At 34.0% G+C, this 27,565-nt stretch overlaps 3 protein-coding genes across 3 annotated transcripts; 2 read left to right on the forward strand and 1 right to left on the reverse strand.

Moving 5' to 3' along the window:
* Positions 1-2,066: 2,066 nt before the first annotated feature.
* LOC18034487 lies at positions 2,067-11,863 on the reverse strand. The gene is made up of 13 exons (XM_024179907.1): positions 11,083-11,863; positions 10,820-10,984; positions 10,531-10,709; positions 9,999-10,209; positions 9,675-9,912; positions 9,265-9,352; positions 8,800-9,106; positions 3,990-5,033; positions 3,426-3,589; positions 3,094-3,304; positions 2,753-2,990; positions 2,481-2,631; positions 2,067-2,381 (listed from the first exon to the last, which is right to left on the reverse strand). The coding sequence occupies exons 1-13, from the start codon at positions 11,861-11,863 to the stop codon at positions 2,067-2,069; spliced, it is 4,092 nt and encodes a 1,363-aa protein (XP_024035675.1).
* Positions 11,864-20,173: 8,310 nt separating this feature from the next.
* LOC18034985 (putative phospholipid:diacylglycerol acyltransferase 2) lies at positions 20,174-24,497 on the forward strand. Its single transcript, XM_024179213.1, has 6 exons — positions 20,174-20,671; positions 21,039-21,261; positions 21,761-22,044; positions 22,363-22,693; positions 23,450-23,715; positions 23,806-24,497. The coding sequence occupies exons 1-6, from the start codon at positions 20,193-20,195 to the stop codon at positions 24,287-24,289; spliced, it is 2,067 nt and encodes a 688-aa protein (XP_024034981.1). The 5' UTR covers positions 20,174-20,192; the 3' UTR covers positions 24,290-24,497.
* Positions 24,498-26,051: 1,554 nt separating this feature from the next.
* On the forward strand, positions 26,052-27,511 carry LOC112096241 (GDSL esterase/lipase At5g22810). Its single transcript, XM_024179529.1, has 5 exons — positions 26,052-26,292; positions 26,383-26,513; positions 26,607-26,840; positions 26,964-27,219; positions 27,318-27,511. Exons 1-5 carry the CDS (start codon positions 26,052-26,054, stop codon positions 27,509-27,511), a joined length of 1,056 nt encoding a protein of 351 aa, XP_024035297.1.
* Positions 27,512-27,565: the final 54 nt, after the last annotated feature.

A 27,565-nucleotide genomic window follows, 5' to 3' on the forward strand; every position in this document is an offset into this window, starting at 1 on the left:
GCATTTATCATTGTTTTACAATGGTATAAATTTAATTATAAATGACTGTCAAAAATTTAATAGATGGTTATTATATATGATTATAATTAGAACATTAAAATTCAAGTCGACTCATTTATCTTTACGTTGATTTTATTCTTTGTGGTTATACTTAGAATATTAAACAATTAAGTCGACTGATTTATCTTTATGTTGACCATTACAGGCCTCTTAAATATTTTATTTACCTATATTTTCTTTGATTTGTTATTTTGAGTTGTATGAAATGTAGCTTTACTCCTGTTTTCTTTACTTTACTTTGGTTTTCTTTATTGTTGATAGGAATTTTCTTGTTAAAACTATAAGAATCATTGAAATTTCAAATTCATACTACAACCATGATGATTTAATAAAACCTTCAAACTAAATCCACATATTCCATGAGTAAGAACCCTGAGATCACATTTGTTCAAATTTATGCTTTAAGTAAAATAAAAGTATAAATGAGAATTTTAAAGAAGAAATTTAGTTATAAATAATTGTAAAATAATTAATTGTTCGGCCTTTATTTTATAGATCCCACTGTTGGGACTCCATGTGATCTGCTAACTGGCAGGCCTTTTGTGGTTAGGCGAACCACGGTATGCCTGCCTCATATAAGTTTCCTCTCTTCTCATAGATATAACTAGTGCTATGTCATGTCCAACAAGGGCTCTTCGAAACTTTTTATGTGAATTTTAAACATTACCCCATTACGCTTTTGAAACACCAAAACTACCTCTCTTAAATTTTAAAAATATAAAAAAAAAATACATATTAAAAGAATGTTTTATGTCTTTAGCTTAACAGTTAGCACGCGTATTGTACTCTTGACATTTTTCTTCTGTAAATCTTCACTTCTTTTTTCTTTGATTCTTCACACTCCACTGCTCTTTTATCTCTAAAAAATTAAATTGTCCGTAGAAGCTTACTATTTAATTTACTGATCTAATTATTTAGCTCTAAATATTTAGATATGTTTTCTTAATTAATTATCACTTCTTTAATTTATTTGGTGATTTCTCTTAGATGAAAGATTTAAGGTTATGTCCTAGGAAAATATTAATTCTCATATTATAGTGTTGATAATGAGGTTATCCTTGAATTTTTAACACATGAAAAGATATCGAGGTACCTATAAATTCATTGAAGGAAATATTTTAATAAATTTAGATTTTGGTACATATTATTTGTTGAATTTTTTTTCTTTCCAAATTGAAAGGAACCCTTATGATATTCAATTCGTGATAGTGCCACTAAATGTGAAGTGTCGAACTAGATCATATTTCTCCCTTATGCAAACTCCATCGTTTATTTATATTTCAATTTTGTGGCCTATTTTCGAGTTTTCTAGTTTCACAGAGGGCATCTTGGATTTCTCTACGCGGTCTATAGTCTCTAGTCCAAATGAAGAAATCGAATTCACCATGTACATTAGTTTTTTTTTTTTTTTGCCCCGGGGGGGGGGGGGGGTGGGGGTGGTGGAATTTTTTTATTGGCACAGGAAGAAAGCTCTTCGGCACTACTCGGACGAAGAATATGAGCAACACATGGTCCAATTCGCATTGTATGGAAGTAAAACCGAAGCATTAGACCAAAAGCAAACCTTATTCATATTTTTAGTTACTGATAACAATTTTTTTCCCCTCTTATTTATCATCTTAATTAAGAAATATAGTAATTCGCTAACTTTTTGGGAAATTAAAAAGGATGGCAATATACAATATTCTTGTGTTGATGACCTTAAAAGCTAATCCCCTTGAAACAGGAAAACTGGTATCGTTTTTCAAAGCACATAAATGATATATCCCAGCTTTCAATGTGATCGAAAGATTTCATAGCCACACTCAAAATTAATAAATGATCCCTAAGAATTACGAAAATGATATCAATGAAATTACAAACTCTTCAAGAGTTTATAGAACATTAATTGATCCAAATCCAATACAAACTGCTTACTAGTACAGCTTCAAGAGAGCCATTTATTTTTTCAGTAGGCAAATTAAACAACTGCAGCAGTCACTAGCGAGCTAGTATAGACCAATTGTTCATCTACCAACCAATTGTGAAATTGTTACATCATTACTTGAACAAATTTCCAATCCAATCGTGGCTTTCCTTTGTTCATCTTCGTAAGCTTGCTTTGAGAAAGTTGCAGGCTTCTTTGGAGTCACTATATCAGCCGTGCTCTCATTTTCGAGCATCGAAGAAACTTCCAGCATAGAAGGTCTATCGTCTGGGTTCTCCTGAACACACAACAGAGCTATTTGCAGACATGTTAGCAATTTCCACGAGGAATGCGTATCATCTAGTGATGTATCCATTAACCCCATGCCTTTCCCATCTTTCCACAGCTCATAAGCCTGTAAATATCGAATATTTTATTGAGTTACATTCAATTAATTAGCACTATAAAGTTTTGATCCAGTGTGCATTATAAAGGGGGTTATGAAGAAACTTACATACTGTACAAGGCTTAAATTTTCATTCTGACCAGATTGAACGAACAATCTTCTTCCACTTATAATTTGCAAAAGTAAAACCCCAAAACTGTAGACATCAGATTTGGTGGAGTAGATGCCTCTCGTCACATACTCAGGAGGGATATAGCCACTGTTGTACCAAGTAATTACAAATATCAGTGAAATTGTTTGACCTAAAAGGTTAAGCTGATTGGTAAAGGCTCAATAATAGTATTAAAGACAAGCCGAAAAATAGACGTATGTACACTTACTGTGTTCCAACAATTCGACTAGTGTTTGCTTCAAGGTCGTCTTTCACAAAAATTCTAGCTAAGCCAAAATCTGATATTTTAGGCTTCATATTTTCATCCAATAAAACATTACTAGCTTTCAAGTCTCGATGAATAATTGTTAATCTAGAATATTCTTGAAGATAAAGAAGCCCTTGAGTTATTCCTTGAATGATATGAATGCGTTTTTTCCAATCCAAAATAAACCTTCGGATGGGATCTACATCAAATATAAGTATAGTTGGACGGTCAGTAGCACTAGCATTTGGAGATGAGAAATCAAATGGAGGCACATAAATTAAGAATTAAGCAGAAGCACATACCAAAAAGGAAATAGTCCAAGCTTCGTTTTGGCATGTACTCGTAGATCAGCATTTGTTCTTCTCTGTCAATGCAAAAACCTAAAACCCTAATAAGATTTACATGTTGGAGTTTTGCAGTAAGCATAACCTCATTTTTGAACTCCTCAAATCCTTGTTTGGATGTCTTTGAGAGTTTCTTTACTGCTATTACCTGTCCATCAGGCAATACACCCTGCAAACACCCCCAAAACATTAAAGAGGAAAAAAAAATGCAATGTTCATATACATATGTGTGTGTGTATTTCGCTAATTAGTTAATAAGATGAGAGATAGCCAAGCTATCGATATATAACCTTGTAAACAGGGCCATATCCACCCTCCCCGAGCTTATTTTCAATTGAAAATCTATCCGTGGCCACCTCAATATCAGCCAAGCTATATTCTCTAAGATCAGGATCATTGCTGTTAAAATCTCCAGCATGTGCTTGACTGTTTGCTCCGTCCTTTGATGACTTGGCTGAGTCAATTACTATCCCAATTAATATCAACCAAGGAAAAAAAAAAAAGAAAAAAGCTAATTTAAGTAAATTGCCCACTTCTTCAACTGCGCTAAATAGAATAGAAGTAAAAATAATCCTAAACCCGTGTAGAAAAAGTTACCTTTTAATTTGAGGTTTTTCATCCAGCAGTAGTAATATAGCCAAAAACCTAGTAGAAGAATACAAGCTGCAGTTGTAGGCAAAACAACTACCCATAATAGTCGCTTATTTTGACCATTCTTGTCATCCTCTTCAGCTGAAAAGTCAAATCACTTTGCGTTGGTTAACCATTGATGCTGAATAAAGATCTTAATTCAAGTCATTATCCAGAAAAGTGGTCAAACGGATTGCAGTGAGTGCGGAATTCTATTTGCTTACCTGCAGCTTGAGAAAGCATCCAATCATGATCATAGGCAACTTTCCACACAAAGTAACCACGTAACTTCTTCTCCTTAGCATATGCAACCTTCATTCTAACGGCCTCGACATCATCAAAACCAAACCAAATCTTCCCAATCGAGCAGTAATTCATCACATAAGTTGAATTGTACATAACTGGAACATTAGGACCATAGCTCTTGATGTAATTCTTGATTTCCTTATAAGTCACAAAGCCGATATCACTCAAAGCTGGTCCTGTTGCTGCTGCACCAATACCATTGTCCTCAGGTTTCACAAGCGTCCATGCATAGCCATAGCAAGGCAAACCCAAAACCAACTTGTCAGCCGATAATCCTTCATCGGTCCATGCCGTGATTCCGTATTCAGTATTAAAGACACTATTTGGATCATACAGAGCCGCAGGAGCACTAGTATGATTTGTCCACATAGGGCGTGAGTATTCAGCAGTGATAACATGAACCCAATTCAAGTATTGTCTTATCGAGTCGATTGAATAAGCTCCTATTGTTGAGTATGGTGAATAAGCGACCCTTGCCGTCAAAATCAACTGTGATTGGCTCGAGTTATTTCTTGCTTCTAAAGCTACGGCAGCTCGCCACTCTTTAAAGAGAATACCAATATTGTAATTATCCCAACTTGTGTTTGCCCAAGACCATGATAAATCTAAACCTTGAAAGCCATAAAGTCTTGCTATTTTTATTGAGGAGTCAATGAAGGATTTCCTGGAAGAAGGATTGCTGGCCATGGAAGAATAAGTTGAATAGTTTGGATTCTTTCCTCCTCCGATGGAAAGAAGTGTAGTGATTGATGGGTTCTTTTTTTTTACAGCGTCTGTGAAGTTGGAGAATTGTTTTTCATCAGAAGGTGAGAAAGAGAGCTCGTAGGAAGTTGAGTTGACATCAGCAAAACCACACATAAGGTGAGTGAAGAGAGCAGAATTTACATCTGAAATGAAGAACTCATCGCCTGAATCCCAGTAACCAGCTCTGATTAAAGTTTGTGCTCTTGTAGGAAGCGATTCTGAAAATATAAAAATGTGGAGGACAAGAATGATAATTTTGGATGCCATTGTGGGAACCTGGCTGCTGGAGGCATACCTAGTATGTCATTATATATGTAATATCCTAGGCAAATCCCACATCGGCAAAATATGGGTGAGATGATGGGTTTATAAGGGGTGATTCACACTTTAATTGGCAAGACGCGTTTTGGGGGGTATGGGCACCCAGAAACAAAACCGTAAAGCGGATAATATCCTGTCATGTTTGGGTTGGATCATGACACTATGGTATCAGAGCGGCTCCGCATGTCCTCTTGAGCGATGGTGGGGCAAACCTCAGCGAATCAGAGCGGCTCCACGTGTCCTCTTGAGCGATGGTGGGACAAACGTCCTCGCTCGTTGAGTCCCCAAGGGGGGTGAATGTAACACCCTAGACAAATCCCACATCGGCAAAACACGGGAGAGATGCTGGGTTTATAAAGAGTGACTACACTTTAATTGGCAAGACACGTTTTGGGGTGTATGGATGCCCCAGAAACAAACCTGTGCGGACCTTCTAAAGGCCCAAAGCGGAAGACACGTTTTGGAATGTATGGGCGCCCCAGAAACAAACCTGTGCGGGCCTTAAGAAGGCCCAAAGCGGAAGACACATTTTAGGGTGTATGGGCCCCCCAAAAACAAACTTGTACATGCCTTCTTAAGGTGCAAAGCGGACAATATCTTACTAGGTTTAGGTTAGGTCATGACATTATTACATTATGGTATCAAAGCGGCTCTGCATGTCCTCTTGAGCGATGGTGAGGCAAACCTCAGCGAGGAAGCTGAGTCCCTAAGGGGGTGTATGTAACACCCTAGGCAAATCCCACAGGGGGTGTATGTAACACATTAGGCAAATCCCACATCGACAAAGCACGGGAGAGATGTTAGGTTTATAAGGAGTGATCCACACCTTAATTGGCAAGACATGTTTTGAGGTGTATGAGCGCCTCAGGAACAAAACCGTGCGGGTCTTATTAAGGCTCAAAACGGACAATATCTTGTCCAGTCTGAGTTGAGTCATGACAATAAATATGTACACACACAAAATATAATGAAGAAATTATCTTATACCGATTGAGATTAGTTATTGCACTAATAATACAAACTTGAGTCAACTTTCAACTTATGAGCTTAGTCCATAAGTTTTTATACGATATCAAAATCAAGTTACGGATGAGGGACCCTATAATACCTTCCAACCTAACTTAATAATTAATCTTAGCCAATGTGACATACTTTTTCTATCACTTTATCACGTCCAAGTTGATCTTTTAGCTTTGTCTTTTTTTCATGATAATAAGTGATAAGATTGAAGTTCTTAAATTAAGCTATGACTTTTTACCTCCGCTTAGCTTGACTTCTGAAGTTGGAGACTCGTTCTTTTGTATTGAGTTTGTTGGTATTTAAATGAACTCGGAGTCTTCCACGTGTTTCTGAAGCAAAGTCATTATTCCTCTATGACTCCATCCATGCAGTTGGAAGGCAAAATCTTGTGAAAATATTTTCTAAGTTGATTCAGTCCATGATCAATGTGCACAAAACGCAAAATCTTGCGAAAATCAAACCCGTCCTCACTTATGAGCTCGATTTCTAGCTTAAACTCCTCCTTACTCATGACATACTATATAAAATATCGAGTTGAACTCACTTTATTAAATTACAGCTTGTTATTGAATTGAGTGTTGCCTTAATTAAGCTATCAACTTAATAAAGTGATTGTCATTAAGAAATACACTTAGGTATCGTTTACTTTTTGGATTGGAGTGGGAATTCTGATAAATGTGAATCCTAGGATTAGGAGTGTGGAGTGGGAGTGGGAGTAAGTTGTTTACTTACACTGGAATGAAAGTATGGAATGAAGATTAGAATCCAATTTATGTGTTTACTTTGTCTTGGATTGGGAGTAAATAGTTTCAAATTACAATTTTATCCTTATTTAAAGAATTATAGTTTTTAATTACAAAGTTAATAAAAAATATATTTAATGAATAAACATTTATTTTATTATATTTGTAAATTTATAATAATTATTAATATTCTTAATTATGTACATCACATTTTTTTATAATTTTAATTATATAAATTAAAAATTATTGATAAGGGCAATATAAATTAAACATTTTTACTATTAACATAGTACGCAATTAATATTTTCTTAGAATAAACTATTTATTAGTATTAATTATTAATATTAAATAAATATAATACTATTATGTTTAAATAAATATAATCATATTATATTTTCAAATAAAGATGGTATATAGTAATATTATTAATTCTCTATCTATATAATAATATTATTTTTAAGTAATTTAAACTTAAAATCAAACCAAATTATTATTTAGTTAAATATAATATTATTATTTAAATATAATTAGAGTAAATTTAATAAAAGGAGGGTAAAAAAGAAGGGTAAATATAAAATGAAACATTATTTTATTTTATTTTATTATAGTAAATTTAAATATTATTATATTAAATTTATTATTATATAAAACAATAATATAATATTATTTAGTACAAAATTAATATTTTATTAGAATATAAATGAAGATAGCATATAATAATATTTATTAATTCTCTATTAATATAATAATATTATTTTTAAGTAATTTTAACTTAGAATTAATGCAAATTATTATTTAGTTAAATATAATAATATTATTCAAATAAATATAATATTATTTATTTTATTAAATATTAAATATTAAATTAAATAAGAAAAAGGGTAGAAAAGGGAGAGGTGGGAGTGGATTCCCACTCCCACTCCCCACTCCAAAAATGGGTGAGGTCCACCAAGTGAAATTCTCAATCCTTTCTCAAATTATTGAAGTAAATACTGGAGTGGGAGGAATCCACACTCCTCACTCCTACTCCAGAAAGTAAACACAGCCTTAGTTACTTCCTGATGGTAAGATTCAATAATATTGTAATTTTTATAAAAAAAAATTAAGACTCATATACCTTTTCCTTGTGTAATTTAATTTCCAGTCAAGTCCACCCTCCCGTTTTATTATAAAAGTCTATACGAACATACGTTTTACTCAATGTTTACTTAGAAACAAATGGCGCGCGTACGATTGCCGATCTAGTACCACTCTCGTATACTTGGTGGGATTCGGTTTCACCAAATTTGTAGCATATATTTTACTTTAATGAGAAAATCAAATAATGATTGAACAAATAAATTTTCTTTTCTATATACTTTCTTAAAATGTATGGAGTTGGTAAAGTGCAAATTCATTTTTTAGCCCTTTGACTCCTCCAAAATCCAAACTCAAATTAATGGTCAGTTAAATAATGTTACTTGAAAATCATTCGGCCAAATATTTAAAAACTATCATTTCACAAAGTCAAAGTTTCACTGGTTATTGAATTATAGAATGTGCTATCATTTCCTAGCTAGAATTTGTTTAATTCTATTAATTTACAATCGTTTTTCATTTTACTTAATTAATTAAAGTGAATTTATTATGTATACATTCTACGTACGTAAAATTTTAAAATTCAGTGTTGAATTGAATTGTACTAAATTTTTTTATAATTTTTTGTCGGACCTACGTTTTTAACAGTTTAATATTAATATTGATAGCACATAATAAACAGGATTAAGAGAGATTGATTTCGAGTGCTACAAGAATTTTAGGATCGCATGCACAAGGGTTTAAAAACAAAGTGTGCACTTAATAAAAACTGTGTACATGGTTCTAAAAGTGGCTCCATAATTAGTGTACATTAACATTCATCTAGCTACCACTTCCGAAAATGATAAATCACAAGCCGAACATTTTTCCAATTGTGTTGTAGATAATAGTTCAATCCCAATTTCATCAACTTGTTTTGAGAAAGCAGGCTTCTTGGGAGTATTTGTATTTGTGGTTTCATTCTTGAGCATTGAGGAAACTTGTAACATTGAAGGTCTATCGTTTGGATTCTCCTGGACACACAACAAAGCTATTTCCAGACATCTCATTAATTTACAAGGGGAATTTGTATCATCTAGTGATGAATCCACAAACTCCACGCCTTTGCCACCTTTCCACAACTCATATGCCTGAAATTATCAAGTACCATTTTGTTACATAATTTATACTTCTTAATTAAGTGCGCATATGTGTACTCAGGGTTACTATAGCCGAAGAAACTTACGTGCTCTAGAATGCTTAAATTTTCATTGATGCCACATAACATTGAAAGCCTCTTTCCACTTATAATTTGTAGAAGTAAAACTCCGAAACTAAAAACGTCTGATTTGGTAGAGTATACACCTTGTCTGGCGTACTCAGGAGGAATATAGCCGCTGCATTCAAAATAACCAACAATAAGTAAGTATATATAAATAAGGGATTTCACAATTTAATAAATTTGTAAAACCCATTTTAAATTGTGGTAAAAGTCCATTATGCATTTTATTAAAGAGCTGAATTCTTTATTCGAAACCTATATTTATATATATATATATATATATATATGCACACACATGTATATACACATAGGCATATCAAGTAAACACATCATATATGTATTAAAATTCTGTGTTAGCTTGGTCCTCATATACATACAAACGTATATAACAAACAGAAGCTTGAGTAAAGGATATCATTTAGATGTAATATACTTACATTGTTCCCACAACTTGTTCTGTATTCGCTTCGAGACTCTCTTTTGCAAAAATCCTAGCCAAACCAAAATCTGAAATTTTAGGTTTCATATCTTCGCCTAACAAAATATTACTGGCTTTTAAGTCTCGATGAATAATAGTCAGTCTTGAATATTCCTGGAGGTATAAAAGCCCTTGAGTTATCCCTTCAATGATATGAACACGTTTTTTCCAATCCAAAATAAGTCTTCGGATGGGATCTACAACAAATATATAGTTTTGGACAATAAGTGATATGCAAATGAATTTTATACACGATTAATATTAACTTGATTTCAGAACAAACCAAAAAGGTAGCAATCCAAGCTTTTGTTTGGCATGTACTCGTAAACTAGCATCCGTTCCTCACTGTCAATGCAAAAACCTAAAACTCTGATAAGATTTACATGTTGGAGTTTGGCAGTAAGCATAACCTCATTCTTGAACTCCTCAAATCCCTGTGTGGATGTTTTTGAAAGTTTCTTCACTGCTATCACCTTTCCGCAGGGTAATACACCCTGCAATCCAAAAAAAGAAACCATGTTCATATAAAGCTTTCACTAATTAAATAAGCTGAGAAATGTTAGCCAAACAATATGTTACCCTCCAAAGTTGAGGGCACCATTTTTTAAGTCCTTTAAGTCCCCATGGACGCATAAATCTCCTCTCACAAAATATGGATATGGGTAGAGATATATTCCTAAATATTAGTAGAAGTAGTTATATCTCTCTAGTGTGAGGTTAGAAGTCTCATCTCTAATATGTATAGATTTTAAACTATTATATGTTTTGGGCCTCTGAATTTTACTGTGGATTTTGTGTGCGCGCGCGCGTGTTACCTTGTAAACAGGACCATATCCACCTTCCCCAAGCTTATTTCTAACTGAAAATCCCTCGGTGGCCACCTCAATATCAGCAAAATTATATACTCTGAGGTTAGGAACATTTCTGTTAAAGTCTCCAGCTTCTGCTTCATTATTTGCTCTCTTGTTTGATGCTTTAGCAGAGCCCTCTGTTCCTAACATCAACCAAGAGTAAATATTAGATAATTAATTAAATGTCAGTCTCAGTTACATATATATGAATGAAATACATACTTAATTATAATTGATAGCTGAAAATTGTTACCTTCAATTAACTTGAGCCTTTTCATCCTAGTGTATTTATATGCACAAAAGCCTAGAAGGAGAGTCAAAGCTGCCGCTGCAGTCGAAATGAGTACCAAGGACAGACGCCGGTTATTACTATGTTCATCTTTGTCAGCTGAAGCAGAAGTAGTCCTGTCTTTTTGTGCTGGAAATATGCATAGTTCACAAATTAATAATAACTAGCAAGAGATGCCGTAACAATCATTATTAATCAGAGAGAACAATTATTGCATATATAAGTACCTGCAGCTTGAGAAAGCTCCCAATTATGATCATCAAAAGGAACTCGTAACACATAGTAACCAAGCAATCTCTTCTCTTTGGCATAGGCGATCTTAGCTCTAACAGCCTCCACATCATCAAAACCAAACCAAACCGTCCCAGTGGAGAAGTAATTCACCACATAAGTTGAATTGTACATAACTTGAACATTAGGACCATAGGTCTTGATGTGATTCTTGATATCCCTATAGGTCACAAAGCCACCATTACTCAAAGCTGGTCCTGTTGCTGCTGCTCCAATACCATTGTCTTCAGGTTTCACAAGCGTCCATGCATAGCCGTAGAAAGGCAAACACAAAACCAACTTATCAGCCGATAACCCTCTCTCAATCCATGCCTTTAAAACCTGATCGGTACTTCTAGCATAGCCGCCGCTACTTGAGCCATACAGAGCTGCATGTGCCGCAGTGAAGTTTGTTGACATAGGCTCGTAGTAGTTAGAAGTAACAACATGAACCCAATTCAAGTTTCGTTGCATCGAATTCACAAGGTACGAATTGTCTGGTGGTGAATAATGAAACCCTGCGGTCAAGATCAGCTGGGATTGCTGGCGGCTAGAGCTTTTTGCCTCTAATTGTGTGGCAGCAGCTCGCCACTCGTCAAAGAGTATGCCCATATTGAGCATATCGGTGCTTGTGTTAGGAGCTGTCCAAGCAAAATCTAGGCCCTGAAAGCCATAAAGCCTAGCTATTCTTATTGAAGAGTCGATGAAAGATTTTCTGTGAGAAGAATTTCTCACCATTGAAGAATATATGGAATTGTTTGTATATATTCCTCGTCCAATGGAGAGAAGTGTAGTGATTGATGGGTTCTTTTGTTTCACAGCGTCTGTAAATTTGGGGAATATTTGATTTCCATCAAATGGTGATGATAAAGATAGCTGGTAAGTGGTGGAATTGATATCAGCGTAAGAGCAAATAAGGTGAGTGAAGAGATCATAATTTATGCGCGAAATGGCGGACACTTCGCCTGAATACAAGTAACCGACCCTGATCCACGGTTTTGCTTTCGCGGGATGAAGTTCTGAATAGAACAACATGTGGAAGATGATGCTGATAATTATGGATGCCATTTGAGAGGCTTAAGCTTCTTAATTACCACTTCGATGGGAATGGAAATGAATGCACACTAAGAGAAATTAAATAAACACAAGTTTCACAGTTCATTAAGTTCTCATGTGTACTACACATACATTGCATGTTAAGATGATGATGGGCGATGCGACCATTGCCTAAGAACTAAGATTTTCTTCTATCGCCTGTGTGACTTTTCATGAAGAAACATGATGTTTTGATTGACATTTGGTTAAACTGATGACATATTTCGGGCTACAAATATTAGTATTGTTTTATTAAATAAAAATAATAATAATTATACGTGTATGTTGAAGGTAATATTGCAGTCTTTTGAGCCTGTGTTGAATTTCATTCATTTATTACGTGCGTTCATTCATTATCCATCCCCTTTTTTCTCTGTGAGTCTGCTAGCTGTAGTCATCTTAAAAGGATAAAATGTTTAATGCGTGTAAATGCACCTCAGAAGTAGTTAAGAAAGACTTGACCAAACCAGATAATTTTCCTCTTAACACAGAAGTAGTTATCGGACTAATTAAGATTCTAATCCATTTAAGAAATATTCAAAAAGGGTTATTGTCACTACTTTAGTCCTTGTTGTTTTATTAAAGAAAGAAAGAAAAAAATGAAGATATTTAAAGAAGCATCACATAAATCCTTCCTAATTATTACATTTTGTTTCATTCAAGTTCTTGACTTATTTGACTGCTTGGAAAAATTAGTAAAAAGGTAACAATTAAAAAAAATTTAAATTCTAGTTATTAGACTAAATCTATATAAATTTGCAACAAATAGCAAAAGTTTAGAATATGAAAAACCCTATTTTGTTTACGAAATAAAGAAAATTCTAATCATTTTCAAAAATAAAAATCTCTAAAAGTTTGAAAACTAAGATTTTAAGGTCCTTCTAGACCAACCATAAATAACATGAATTTACCAAATTAAGCAAACTCGAATTATTATTATTACACAATAAAATTTTACTAACGGAAATAAGAAAAAAAAATAAATAACACTCAAATTCGATATCTAAAAAATAAAGATAAAAATCATGAAAGCAATAGAAAAAAATAAAATAAAATAACTAAAACTTGCAAAATGACCACGAAAGAAATCTATTTTTTTTGCTGAACCAAGGGGCCGATACGTATAGCCCTATTGTACTAGATTCATCTCGCCGCAAGTTTCAAAACAATATATTATATGTCTTAAACAAACTCTTATAAATTAAGTTATGACCTTAAAAAAAATCCTGCTCATCTTACATAAACATCCAATGTCACTATATAGCTATACAATAATATTATAATCCAAACACTCATGAAGCATAACTCATGCACCTCCACTAATAACCGTGAAATTTAATCACATTTTACAAGAGAGGGGAATGTTCTCATTTATTGGGGATTAAACCAAATAGTCTATCTTCGATTTTCTGCTAGGTTGTGTTTGGTTGGGCTTTTTAGAATTTCTTTGACGAAAAGTCATTCTCTTCAACAGCCAAAACTTGGGCTAGTCGGCAATTATGAAAGTCCATTGGATGCATTGGACCAAACTAAAAGTCCAAATTTTTTTTTATTCTTGCAAAAAAAAAAATTATATCTATATATTCTCTTCAACAACCTAAAACTGGGCCAATGGGCAATTATGAAAGTCCATTCGATGTATTGCACCAAACTAAAAGTTATATATATATATATATATATATATCAATAAATGAAATGACACAATACAGTTGGCTTGCCGTTGCAATTAGCAAAGCCTCTTTGTTTGTTATTATTTTTTGGCTTATTGCAATAAAGACTAAAGAGAGCTTTGAGCCATGCAGCATGGGAAGCTCCATTAAAAAATAAAAGAATTTAAAGCTTAATTTGCCCCCGTCAATTTTTCAAAGAGAAGGTCCAACTCAATTGTGACGGCTGCTGCTTCAATTTTAATTTTATTTTTCTCAAGAATAGTCATTTTCATCCACCATATTCCTGCATCCTGATGCGTCCTTATTGCTTATATTATTATAGACCACTTTTGGAAGCATAACAATTTTTGCACACATGGTCTCCATCTTGCGGACCCAAATGTTGATGATGATATACTTGCATGCTACAAAATAAGCCCTTTTAATAACTTATCATCTGGTAAATGATGGTTTATTTATTTATTACATAACAAATATGTTATGCCATATGCCACCTATTAGTGAAAGATGTTTAAATAACTACTCTTGTAGTAAACTCCTGAATGATGGCAAGTTAGATTTAGACTTAATGCACTAACTTCGATATTATTTTTTTTTTTAACATGGTAATTATTTTCTTCTCGCTAGGAAGTTGCAATGATTGATAATAAGGGAGCATTTTGCTTTAATACAATCCTTAGTAGAAGATTTTCTAGAGATGTTTATTATTATCATTATTAATCCCGCGTTGGTCAGGATTTGATTACTATAATATTGACGATTCGATTTCTAACAATTTTGTTTATTATAAAATTAAAACAAATGAGTAGTCATCTAGAAAATCATAATCTCTTTAAAGGCATCAAAAGGCAATGGCAATGTAAAGTGAATGTGAATCTACTAGTAACATGTTTACACGTGTATTAATCTTAAAATATTTAAATACATAAACCCAAGATTCTTGGTTCCAATATGAGCTTTATAGTTAAGGAGACCCACTTCGTATGATGGACTTGTGAGTTGTGAGAGAAATCTCTAGAATTTAATTATGCCGAAAGAATCTTAATCAAATCGTATCATCATAAAAAAAAAATTCCAAATTTTGTTTTCTTCTTTTGACAAAAACCCTCGTTCAAAATGATTCATATAAATTTATCAATAAAAGATTTTGAATCAATTAGAAAATGGAATTGTCATGCGCACATCTTTTGCTCGTTCAGTCCTTAATCATGTTTTAATTATAACCCAAACACGACAATGACATGTACGATCTACATAAATCCTCGATATTAATTGTCAATTGGTTCTGCGAATTCAATGTGCAAAGTCATAATAAATTTAGGAATGAAAAGTACGAGCGGGTAGCAAGAAACCGTCACTCAATTCCAATTGATAGGTACACTTCATTCATTTTGTCTTTTACATAAATGGAAAAACTAAAAAGCGTAACAATTATTAAACACATGCCCACTGCCCTGCCACAGTGTGCCACTCGGCCAAAGAGGGGCCGTTGCTCTCTTACATTGGTTCAACGAAGGGATTCATTGAAGGGTGCTTCGACGACGGGAGCGGTGTTAAGATGAGTGATCGCTTAGAAAATCTTTGAATTACACTCATCTTTTTAAATCAACGAGTTCGTAGATCAGTTGGTATAGAGTTGTTTTATTATAATTAAAATTTTTGGTTTAAGGTTTGAAAATATTGTTATATTAAAATATTTGTTGGGAGAATTTTATCATTCTAGCAATCATATCCGATGTGAATCTGAATTAATTGGAGCTCAATATAATTTTTGAATAACATATGATTTAATATACAAAAAAATGAAGGGATTCATCTCTCAATTATTAATAAAAATAAAAATGCGGGATGCGTATTTCAGTGTAAATAATAACAATAATAATAGGCAAATGCTATGTTACATGAAATGTAACATAGACACTCTACAACAACCACATAAATTGTGTGGGTCCATCATTTAATGTAACATAGGGGCTCCCATAATAATAATACAACACATCCCCATCAAAAACCTAGCTGATGCTGATGCTGATGCTTCTGCAGATTCTGATTCCCCCTCCCTTTTAGCCAAGGAAGCAGATGATGACAGCATCACAGTGCAGAAAAGAAAGAAAGAAAGAATATCATTATATTTATACTCCCACATCTTCTTAAACGTTGTGCCCTCTGTATGCACATATGCATGTAGAGCTGGCAAAACGGGTCATCGGGTCGTGTCAGCTTTGTGTCGTGTCAAATTTAGGTCGACTCAAACCCGATCCATTTAATAATCGTGTCAAAATATTGAGACCCAAACCCGACACGGAAAAATAATCGGGTTACCCAATAGCCCGTTTAATATCTATATATTGAACAAAAATTACATCAAATATTTACACATTATCATACATACGTATATACATAAATACATACATACATACATACATACATACATAATTTATCGATATTATAAAATATACATATCTACCAATATATTACACATTTACACTATTGGGGTTTTAATTATATATATATATATATATATATATATATATATCAATATTATAAAATATACATGTCTATCAATTTTTACACATTTACACTATTTAAGCTCTAAATGTACGTAAAATTTTATAAATAAAACACTGTGTTTGTATTCACCCTTTTAAAGAATAAAAAAAAGAAAATCATCTCTAATATTTGAGTTTTAATTATAGAATATATAAATTATTTTAAAATATAAAATATAATCGGGTCATTGATCGGGTAAATGGGTCAAGAATTTTAACCCAAACCCGACACGGAAAAAAATCGTGTTGACCCGGACCCGACCCATTTAATAATCGTGTTAAATTTGACGACACATACCCATTTATTTATGTCGTGTTCGTGTCGGATATTCAGGTCGTGTCAAATTTTGCCAGCTCTATATGCATGTACATATTATTATCATATTGTAGTAAGTAATGTTTTAGCTTTCAACATAAACCACATTGTGATTAATCATAATGCCACATTATACAGTTCAAATATGAAAGGTTACGAAATTAACTTCTATATACAAATGCGTTACATAAAGTGCGCGACATCGTTCTTTTTAATAAATACAGTAAATTAATGAACAATAATTCGTAAAAAAAAGTGTTGTCCGTTAGTAAATTATATATACAAGTAGGCCTCTACAAATTAACAAGGTAAGACCATATAAAATTTATTAATTAAAAGAGAAATTAAATAATCAATAATTTATTAATTTACAGAGTTATTTATAATTCAATTAACATACATCAATATCATTTCATAATTTCCTATTACAATTCGAGAAGTCAACGGGGGAGCTTCTACGTGTTAAGAAAAAAAAGAAATTGAGATCCAATTAGATTTAAATTTTAAGAAATGAACAAGTAACAATATAATCATATTTTATGTAAATAAGTGATAATAGAGTCATATTTTATTCAATTAAAATATTATAGTCAACTACATTTATAATTTCAGTAAATTATTAATTTGTGATTTGAATAAGACGATAAAGTTATATAATTTTTTTTTTAAAAATATTATCTCATTATTTTATTAAAATTATTAATTTTACTGTATTGTCATAAAATTGTGTGAATTTGTTATATAATAGATATTATTAATTTACCGAATATCAATTGATAGAGATTTTATAGCATGAGTGCCTAAATTTTGACGAAATAAATGAACATTTGTTTGTACCTTGCAGGCATGTGTCGGTTTAATAATAATAGAATGTACTTTTTTTCTTTTTTCCTTCTTACGACAAAAAGTTAAGTAGATTTTGAGGTCCAGCCGCAAAGAGACAACTTGGGTAAGTGTGTTTTTTTGTAATGTGCGCAATTGCTAGCTTTTCCGATGATTTTGATTTGGGATTGCGTTGTATAATTTGCACAATCATCTCCTTCACCTTTGGATTCTGTATCTCTCTATTTTGTGCTCTTTCTCTCTTAATGGTAGCCACATATACGACTCTTTTTGCCCTTAATACATGAAATAGGCTTTAGTTATTCTACATGATTATGTAAGTTACATGATTCTTCTACAGTTGTTAAATAAAAATTTAAAGATTATAGAAATAATATAATTTTATTATTTTATATTTTCACAATTGTTGAATTTTCATCAAACGATTATGGAAGAATCATATATCTTATATAATTATGTAAGATAATAATCTCTCGTAAAATAATTGATCACCCTTTTTTTTAATGAAAAATTGATGTACTTGCTTACACACATGACATTCTCCTTGGAAGTAAAGAAAAAATTTCCATTATTCTGCATTGTGCATCACAGTCCTGACAGCGTTTTAGGCTCTGTAAATAGCAAGAAAATAATTTGTTTTCTTATTTCCTTTTACTAATTGACAAAATGATGAGAGAAAAAAAATGAAAAATAAGGAAAAAAAAGTTTCTATTATAACAAGAAAACAAAGATTAAAGTAAAATGCCATGATACGTAGAATTCTCTAAAACGATATCTAAATTGAAAAGTGTAATAAATAATTTGGGGAAGCTTGAAAAATGTAACAACAAAATTTGTGACAAATAAGAATAAAAATAAAAGCTTATTGGATGGAGCCAATAAAGTTTAGAAAGTTTTTATTTCGTTTAAGTTTATAATTTAGAGTCACAAGCAACAAGTTCGTAAACATCATGAATTTTTTGAGGATTGTAAGAAAAATTGTGATTGATAACAACAAATTTACAATTAATAACATACAATGGTTACGTGGGTATTTTCCAATTTACGGAGCCTCAAGGGCCAAGGTTGACCTAATATTGACATACAAATTTTTTTTTTAACAAGAAAATAAAATATGATATAAAAGAATGTGTACCATGATATAATTGATAGAATTTCCATTCTTTCAAGTTCTAAGAGAGTCTAAGAGAAACGTGAAAGGCTTAAAGTGCATAAAAATAATAAAAGAGACGTGTGAAAGCCAGAGCAATAAAAAAAAATTAAAATAAAACCCTAAATCGGAAATTCAAAGAATACACAGCTTAAAAAATTTGTTTTTATTTTTGTTGCAAAAGAAAATATTTTAAGCGATAATACCCTTAAAGTATGATGGCATGTAGAGATGACAAACAAATCTAAATCTAACCAGCATCCCCAAAGATCTAGAGGATCTAAATGCGGATGTGTATCCGGATCCACTTGTATATGAAAAATTAAATATATGAATCTGCATATATATATATATTTTTTTTAAAAATAGAATTTATATAAGAAAACACAAACCCTAAGCTAAAAACACATTAAACATAATATTATAATACACCTAGATATGCATAAACATTATTTTAGATTATTTTAGATTTGTTTAGTATTGGATGATTTTATTTTTATTTTAAAAATATTAAAAATATTATAATTTACAAATAAATATTTTAAATGTGAAGATTCGGATACTCAAAATCTATATGGATATTACCCACATTCAGAAATAGATGCGGATCCCAAAACATCAATGCTGGATCTAGATTTGGGTTTGAATTTTACCATCCCTAATAGCACGAGGTCTACCGACACGATTAGCCTCCCATCATTCCTGAGGGCATAATTGTCCTACTACATTTCTTCTAATTCCTTTTTGCAAAAGTAAAATTAAAAAAAAAAAAAAAAAAGAAGGATGGACCATTTTGTAAAGTTACCCAATTTTTGGGCTATTTCCGTGAATATCGGAAAATAAATTCAAGACTTTTACCAGAAACGTCTGGATTTGGCAAAGTTGTGTGCTGATGGGGGAGGTCATGCATGTAAAGAACAGGACAACTGTCTCTCCCAACAGCAACAGCACAAGTTGGTTGCTAACCTATGTTATGTGTTTACACATTACACTCGGTTTCGTCTCTTTGATCATGAGTTACTGAACCACAATTAAAAAGGAAAATGAAAAAAAGAAAGCTATAAATATTTTTCTCTGTACTCTTTCGCAATCAAGGGTCTCTCTCTGTGTCTCTGTGTATGTGTGTGTTTGTTTCTTGCTCTGCATGCACACAAATGCGCCCCTTATCTTCGTCTTCTTCACCACGTGGTTTCACTTTTTGTAACGGCTATCATCACCATCACCAACTCCACCCATAACTCTCTTCTCTTCTCTTCTATGTATAATAATTTGCAGCAACTCTCTTGATAGCTCGCTCTCATTTTCCCTTCAAACTTTGTTCTTGCTCTTTTTAAGGCAACTTTTTAAGTTTATTTCTTTTCTTTTTTCTTTAAATTTCCCTTAATGGGTTGTTTTTATTGTTCTTGAATTTTGAGTTGAATTTGAAATTCATTTTGATAAACCAATGGCTTCAATTTTAAGGTTTAGGAAGTTATGTTATGCAGTGCCTCTGAAGCTTCAATCTTTTGAATTCTCAAAAGTTGATCAAAAACAAAAAGTTGACAAGAAAGAAGAGGATGCTAATGTTTTTTTACCTGCTCAGGACTTATTAGAAGTTGATGATCAGAAGAAAAAGTACCCTAAGCAACAGCAAAGAAAGTGGAGGTGCATAGATTCTTGTTGTTGGGCAATTGGGTATTTATGCACAACTTGGTGGCTTTTATTCTTTCTGTATCACTGTTTTCCGGCCACAATGCCTGGCTTTCAGGTCCCTGAATCGCCCGGAGTGAGGCTTAAGCGTGACGGCTTGACTGCTCTGCATCCTGTGGTTTTGGTGCCTGGCATTGTGACTGGTGGGCTAGAGCTTTGGGAAGGCAGGCCTTGTTCTGAAGGCTTGTTTCGCAAGCGGCTTTGGGGTGGTAGCTTCACTGAAATATTCAAAAGGTTATTGAAATTTCATAATTGAATCACATATATCTGTCTGTCAATATATGAGAGTTGTGCAGGCGTTTAGGACTTTCTGTTGTACAGCGTAATTGCATTTATGTCAATTTTTAAAGATTTTTTATCGTGTTGGATACGTAATATGACTCGTTTGGTGATTTTGCAAGTTGTATTTGGCCTTTGCATTGAATGGGTGATGTCCACTTTTGTCAATGACATGGTTTTAGATTTGTGTTGAATTTGTGAAATCATGTGGGTTCTGTGCTGTCATTTTGGGGTATTTGGATTGAGATTTTTGTTGACTTAATACTTCAAAAAATGTGTTTGGTTTTGTAAATTGATGTGGGAGTTGTGTGGGTATTTGCAGGCCTTTGTGTTGGTTGGAGCACTTATCATTGCACCATGAGACCGGTCTTGATCCACCAGGGATTCGAGTTCGTGCAGTTCCAGGGCTGGTTGCAGCTGACTATTTTGCTCCTGGGTATTTTGTATGGGCCGTTCTGATTGAAAATTTGGCAAAGATTGGATACGAGGGGAAGAATTTGTATATGGCTTCATATGATTGGCGGCTATCATTCCAGAATACAGAGGTATAAAAGAGTGAACACTCTGCTTTAATGCTCCTCTGTCTCTTAATGTAGAATTATTGCAGCATGATTGATCATGTTCATTTAGTAATAGTCTCAATTCTCAAATGATATTGAGAGAAAAAGCCATTATGGAGAAGGGATAAACTTTTGGATGGGACCGAGTATCAATACTTCATCTAAATTCTCCCATTTCAAAGATTTCAACGAATCATATTTTCTAGAATTCTAAAGCCTTCCCTTTTTTCTTTTTTTTGTCTTTTTTCTCCAAAGAATACTTCTTTTTTCTTAATGACTGCTGGTTTTATGACTCTTTCTGGCTTTTAACTGCCAAGGAAAAAAAGATAGATCTTCATGTCCTCCTCTAGTATACCATATAGTTTTCACAATGCATATTTGTTACTGAGATGCCATAGCCATTTTTATGAAGTACAAAGCATAGATACATTGATGTAATGATTTTCAAATGATTTTCCACTAATATGTTCTAATCAACAAGCAGATTCGGGACCAAGCTCTTAGTAGATTGAAGAGTAAAATTGAGCTTTTGTGTGTAACAAACGGCTATAAGAAAGTGGTGGTGGTGCCCCATTCCATGGGGGTTATCTATTTTCTACACTTCCTTAAATGGGTTGAAACACCTCCTCCCATGGGAGGCGGTGGTGGTCCAGGTTGGTGTGCCAAGCACATAAAATCAGTCGTGAACATTGGTCCTGCATTTCTGGGTGTTCCAAAGGCAGTTAGTAGCATTTTCTCAGCCGAGGGCAAAGATGTTGCTTATCTCAGGTTAGTCCTTGCAACTTACCCTCAGCATTTTATCTTTGAAAATTGATTCTGAGATATTGTCATTTCCCTGTTAGATTATGATGTGAACATCAATTAAATCATTAAATAGTTATAGGCGTTAAGGCCAAAAAAAAAAAAAAGGAAATTACATTATATTGAAATACGAGGACTTTATATTATTTATAGGGAACAGGGCTCATACTAGAGGTCACAATGAATATTCTGTCATAAGATCGGATAAAAATTGTTCTATGTGAATTAGAAAGCAGGTGAACTTAGAATGCATTATGAAGTTGACTCTTTCGTATGGCCCTATAGAGCTATGGCACCTGGTCTTTTGGATTCTGAGATTCTTGGGCTTCAAACACTAGAACATGTCCTGCGTGTGTCTCGAACATGGGATTCCGTCGTGTCATTGTTGCCTAAAGGTGGAGAGACCATCTGGGGTGACTTGGATTGGTCTCCAGAGGAAGGGCATGCCTGCCAACTGGTAAAGAAAGGAAACTTTCAGTGCTCTCCAAATGACAACTATACTGATGCAATGAGAGGCTTCCAAATAAAAGAGACAGAGAAGTATGGAAGGATAATCTCTTTTGGAAAGGAGGAATCGCAATTACCGTCATCACAGATCCCTATCCTTAATTCAAAGGTACCATATTTTCTCTTTTTTTCTATTTTTCCACATAGTCAGCCCCAGCTGTTTGGATTTAGGACTTGGGATTTAGTCGAACCAAACTTTTATTTATCTAGTGAACCAACTTACGCTGTAAAAGGTTGCAATGCTTAGTCATGAATTGTGTAAGCAATAGAAATTGTTAGACTTAACTGATAGTTCACCGAGTGTTTCTATCATTTTCTATTAGTAGCAAAGCTTGGTTTGATTTTCCCTGTGCAGGAGTCACACAGACAATTATTAATATCTAAATATTGAATTACTTAGGAATTTAGATATGTGCAGCAGATCTTTGGTTTCAGTAACAATAATAAATCCTTCTTTTTTTTCTTTTTTTGTCATTTACTTGTAGTTTGGGAGACCATCATTGCATTGAGTGACTCAGTAGAGCAACTTAGTTGTTCAAGTACTTGTGAAACACAACTTAGCTCGAGCAACCTAGTAGCTTTTATCCTCATCTAATATCCCCTGTATGGCCTTTTCATGGTATTGGCTTCTACTATGTAATCGGGGAGCAATGATAAATTGTTCTTGGAGACACCTCTGACCTAGGAAGTTTTATGGTTAGAGCATAACATAATAGAAAATGATGGTGTGGCAGTTATAGCCATATGTTCTGTTGTAAGCTTATTAGCCCTACTTAAGGAAATTTTTGATCAATTATCAACATTTCAGTGCCTTGTTCTTCCTTTGTGGCTTTTTACTCTGAAACTGCATATCATTCATCAGCAGGAGCTTTTGCATGGAAGTGCCACCGAAACTGTGAACTCATCATGTAGAGGGGTTTGGACTGAATATGACGAGATGGATAGGGAAAGCTTCAGGAAAATTGCAGAAAATAAAGTTTACACATCAAAAACTATTCTTGATCTACTCCGATTTGTGGCTCCAAAAACAATGCAACGAGCCGAGACTCATTTCTCTCATGGTATAGCAGACAATCTTGATGATCCCAAATATGAGCATTACAAGTACTGGTCCAATCCCCTTGAAACAAAGTAAGTGTGAAAACCTTTTAATTCATTTGACCAATTTTCATTAGTTATGAGAGAGATAGCTAATGAAGCAAAATTGACCCCCTGTATCAGGTTGCCTGATGCTGCGGACATGGAAATATATTGCTTATACGGTGTTGGTATTCCAACTGAAAGATCATATGTTTACAAGCTCTCACCTAATGATAAGTGCAAGAGCATTCCATTTCGGATAGATACCTCTGCAGATGGAGATCAGAATAGCTGCTTGAAAGGTGGAGTCTACTTTGTCGATGGAGACGAGAGCGTGCCAGTTCTAAGTGCTGGCTTCATGTGTGCTAAAGGATGGAGAGGAAGAACCAGGTTCAACCCATCTGGCACTGCTACATACATCCGAGAGTATCAGCACAAGCCACCGGCAAGCCTCCTTGAGGGAAGAGGTCTCGAAAGCGGAGCACATGTTGACATTATGGGTAATGTTGCTTTAATTGAAGATGTTCTGCGAGTTGCTGCTGGAGCATCCGGTTCTGAGATTGGAGGTGACCGGATTTACTCAGATATCTTAAGAATGTCTGAGAGAATAAATCTTAGACTGTGACTACGTTGGAGATGTTCGATAACCGGAGGAGAAAACAGCGGAAGAGAGTGAGAGAGGAGAACTAACAATAGAGTACAGGTGCAAGAATTGGACTCCCTTGACAAGTAACTACAACTAACCACCATGCCACTGAAAAAGGCTTGGATATGTGAAAAAAATAAATGGGAGGGTGTAAAGAAGAATGGCATGAGCAAGTGAAAATAGTAACTCCAGTAGAATATGATATGGGATACCAGAATAAAGAGGCTGGCATAATTTGAGCTACCCATATCCTATTTCTCATCTAAAGTTTGCAATGTTCTCAGTTTCGTAATCAAATAATATTAATCTATAATCCCTTCATTTTGCCAACAATGTTTTTGATTAATATTCCATGCAGTTGCCTTTCTAAGTTGCATAGGGATAATTGTCGTTGTCAATGAGCTTCCCTCTTGTGAGGGCAACATCACAAGTTCACATCAACCTGAATCTTATGCCAGACTCAACAGGTATGAAGCAAGGCTCGGAAGGCCCAGTGGGTCATTGGGCTTCCTTATAGAGCCCACCCAAGCATTTTTCTCATGTGGACAGTTTTCCCCATTGCACAACTAAGTATATGAAAGTCGATATACATAATTTTTTTTTTCAACATCATCTTTGTTATGTGGCGAAGAGTGTGGAGGGATCATCATGTCCAATATCTTAATTAAGATCAAACGCTAAATATATATAAGTTTAAATGATTATTTAATAGCGACCCCCGATACCTTATTGAATTGGGCAAACCTAATACCATCATCATTCATGCTTAGAAATAGTTGTAAGATTAAATTAGGATTAAGGGGACAGCAATTAGCTTAAAGTAGCCAAAGAAGAATCTGAGATCCACCAAATCTCACAAGATTCAAGCCCAAAAAAACAAGAAATTACACTAATTTCTTGCCCCCAATAGAAGTAATTAAGGGCACATACAAAATCTTCCAATCAAAGAATGAATAGACTTCTTTGCCCATGTGGAAATGCTTTTCCACATACAAGCAATGCAGGGCAATTTTGGATTTCCACATAGAAATTACAGCTAGAGTATTTATAAACCAGCAAAAGAATTTGATAGTGATTGAAGAACTGCAGCATTAGTAAATAGGGGCACACAGGTCAAAAATGAAAGGGTCAGCTGCGATAAATGTCTAAATTCAAGTGCCACAGGTATTTTAAAAGAGTCTTGAGGAAGGTGTCTTGCAACCTTGAACAGCTAAAAATGTACCTCAATAAGACACGCCACTTTAATTTAGTTGAAACCACTGCCAATTTTTGTGTGTATAGATTTTCTTAATTACATTGTTGTGCAAAATAATCTGTACTCCAGCTCACATCTGGTTTTCTATAGCCTTTAGGTATAACTCACCTTGTATTATCTTGGCTCTTCAGGTGAATTATTTGCAAATATTTTGGCACAAATCAACATGAATCATAACTTGAATGAGAGGTGAAGTTACACAGACAATGACATCTTGAAAGCATTTTCTTCTAATCAAGTCCGAAATTTACTTTGATATGTCACACTTTGGTATCATAATAACTCATATTACCAGTCGCTATCATTATAAGTTAGTCCTCTTTCATTTTCCAAGTGATGTTGACATTATAAATATGTGTACACATTAGAGTCATTCAAGGCCTACTCACAAATCTATATAAGCACAAGATCAGTAGGTCTTTTGAAATTGTAGTGCACTTCAAATTTCAACTCGCTTCCAAGCTGAGAACTTACTGAATTAAAATTATGGGCTATTCAAATTCTGTGCTGGCCACATTCTTTTTTCTTTGCTTAGAGCTTTGTGTGATCAATGGGCAGCCTCTAGTTCCTGCAATGTTCATATTTGGGGACTCTGTTGTTGATGCAGGCAACAACAACTACATTTACACAATTGTTAAAGCAAACTTTCGTCCTTATGGCAGAGACTTTGTTCATCACAAACCAACTGGGAGGTTCTGCAACGGAAAGCTAGCCGCGGACTTTACCGGTACATTATTCTTGACAATCTTTTCTTTACAACCCATCTCATTTTTTGATTCTCTAATGGTGCTTGCACTTCTTATTTTGTCAAAAACAGCTGAAAACATAGGCTTCACTTCATATCCACCGGCTTATCTTAGTGAAGAAGCCAAAGGAAAAAACCTATTGATTGGTGCCAACTTTGCTTCTGGTGCCTCTGGTTACTATGAAACCACAGCAAAGCTATATGTAAGAACAAGTGACAATCATATCCGAAATCTCTCTCTTTTTCTCTCTATATATAGTTTTTTTATTATGTTCTTCTGATTTTGGTGCTTGTAGCATGCAATCCCATTGAGTCAGCAGCTTGAGCACTTCAAAGATTATCAAAGAAAATTGGAGGGCATTGCAGGAAAAACCAATGCTTCATCAATCATATCTGGCGGACTTTGTCTTGTTAGCTCTGGAAGCAGTGACTTTATTCAGAATTATTACATTAATCCCCTCCTTTACAAAGTCTACACGCCTGATCAATTTTCAGACATTCTCATAGAATCCTTTTCAGCTTTTGTTCAGGTCTCTCCTTCTCAAAATTTCCATTACATTACTGTTTTATCTCAAATCTATATTTTAAAACACGCCAATGTCTGCATTAGAGAATGACTAATAGAGCATAGCTAAAATTACATTTTGTCACAGAAATTGTACGGGCTAGGAGTGAGGAAGATTGGAGTGTCAACGTTGCCACCACTAGGCTGTCTGCCGGCAACCATCACAGTTTTTGGCTCCGATAGCAATGAATGCGTGGATAAGATAAATGGCGATGCAGTTTCATTCAACAACAAGCTGAATGCCACATCTCAAAGCTTGGTGAACAAGCTTTCTGGCCTCAACTTGGTAGTCCTAGACATTTATCAACCACTTTATGACCTTGTCACGAAGCCTTCTGAAAATGGTAACAATAAATTCTCACATTTCATTACAATCATAAGTTTCCATTAAAACTTTTTCGAGGGATGTGATCTCATTTGATGTCCAATTTGAGTGTTGCAGGATTTGTTGAGGCGCGAAGGGCTTGTTGCGGTACCGGGCTGCTGGAAACTTCAATCTTGTGCAACAAGAAATCGATTGGAACGTGTGCTAATGCTTCGGAATACGTGTTCTGGGATGGCTTTCATCCAACTGAGGCTGCTAACAAGATTTTGGCGGATGATTTGCTCAGCAGCGGCATATCTCTTATTTCTTGAATGCATAAAATTATTATATGCGAGATTCAAATTTTATATTTGTGATTTGTAATT

The sequence above is a fragment of the Citrus clementina genome, unplaced genomic scaffold, assembly GCF_000493195.1.
Source record: "Citrus clementina cultivar Clemenules unplaced genomic scaffold, Citrus_clementina_v1.0 scaffold_8, whole genome shotgun sequence".
In the NCBI taxonomy this organism is placed as follows: domain Eukaryota; kingdom Viridiplantae; phylum Streptophyta; class Magnoliopsida; order Sapindales; family Rutaceae; genus Citrus; species Citrus x clementina.

Bases quoted from the DNA above. Each gene is read 5' to 3' on its own strand.
- LOC18034487 (XM_024179907.1), bottom strand. From the start codon at position 11,863: ATGGTGAGAAATTCTTCTCACAGAAAATCTTTCATCGACTCTTCAATA. The intron at 10,985-11,082 runs GTACTTATATAT...GCATATTTCCAG, and splicing joins GGAGCTTTCTCAAGCTGCAG to CACAAAAAGACAGGACTACT. The intron at 3,305-3,425 runs GTTATATATCGA...GGGTGTTTGCAG, and splicing joins GATATGGCCCTGTTTACAAG to GGTGTATTGCCTGATGGACA.
- LOC18034985 (XM_024179213.1), top strand. From the start codon at position 20,193: ATGGCTTCAATTTTAAGGTTTAGGAAGTTATGTTATGCAGTGCCTCTG. The intron at 20,672-21,038 runs GTTATTGAAATT...GGGTATTTGCAG, and splicing joins TTCACTGAAATATTCAAAAG to GCCTTTGTGTTGGTTGGAGC. The intron at 22,045-22,362 runs GTTAGTCCTTGC...ATGGCCCTATAG, and splicing joins AAAGATGTTGCTTATCTCAG to AGCTATGGCACCTGGTCTTT.
- LOC112096241 (XM_024179529.1), top strand. From the start codon at position 26,052: ATGGGCTATTCAAATTCTGTGCTGGCCACATTCTTTTTTCTTTGCTTA. The intron at 26,841-26,963 runs GTCTCTCCTTCT...ATTTTGTCACAG, and splicing joins CCTTTTCAGCTTTTGTTCAG to AAATTGTACGGGCTAGGAGT. The intron at 27,220-27,317 runs GTAACAATAAAT...TGAGTGTTGCAG, and splicing joins CACGAAGCCTTCTGAAAATG to GATTTGTTGAGGCGCGAAGG.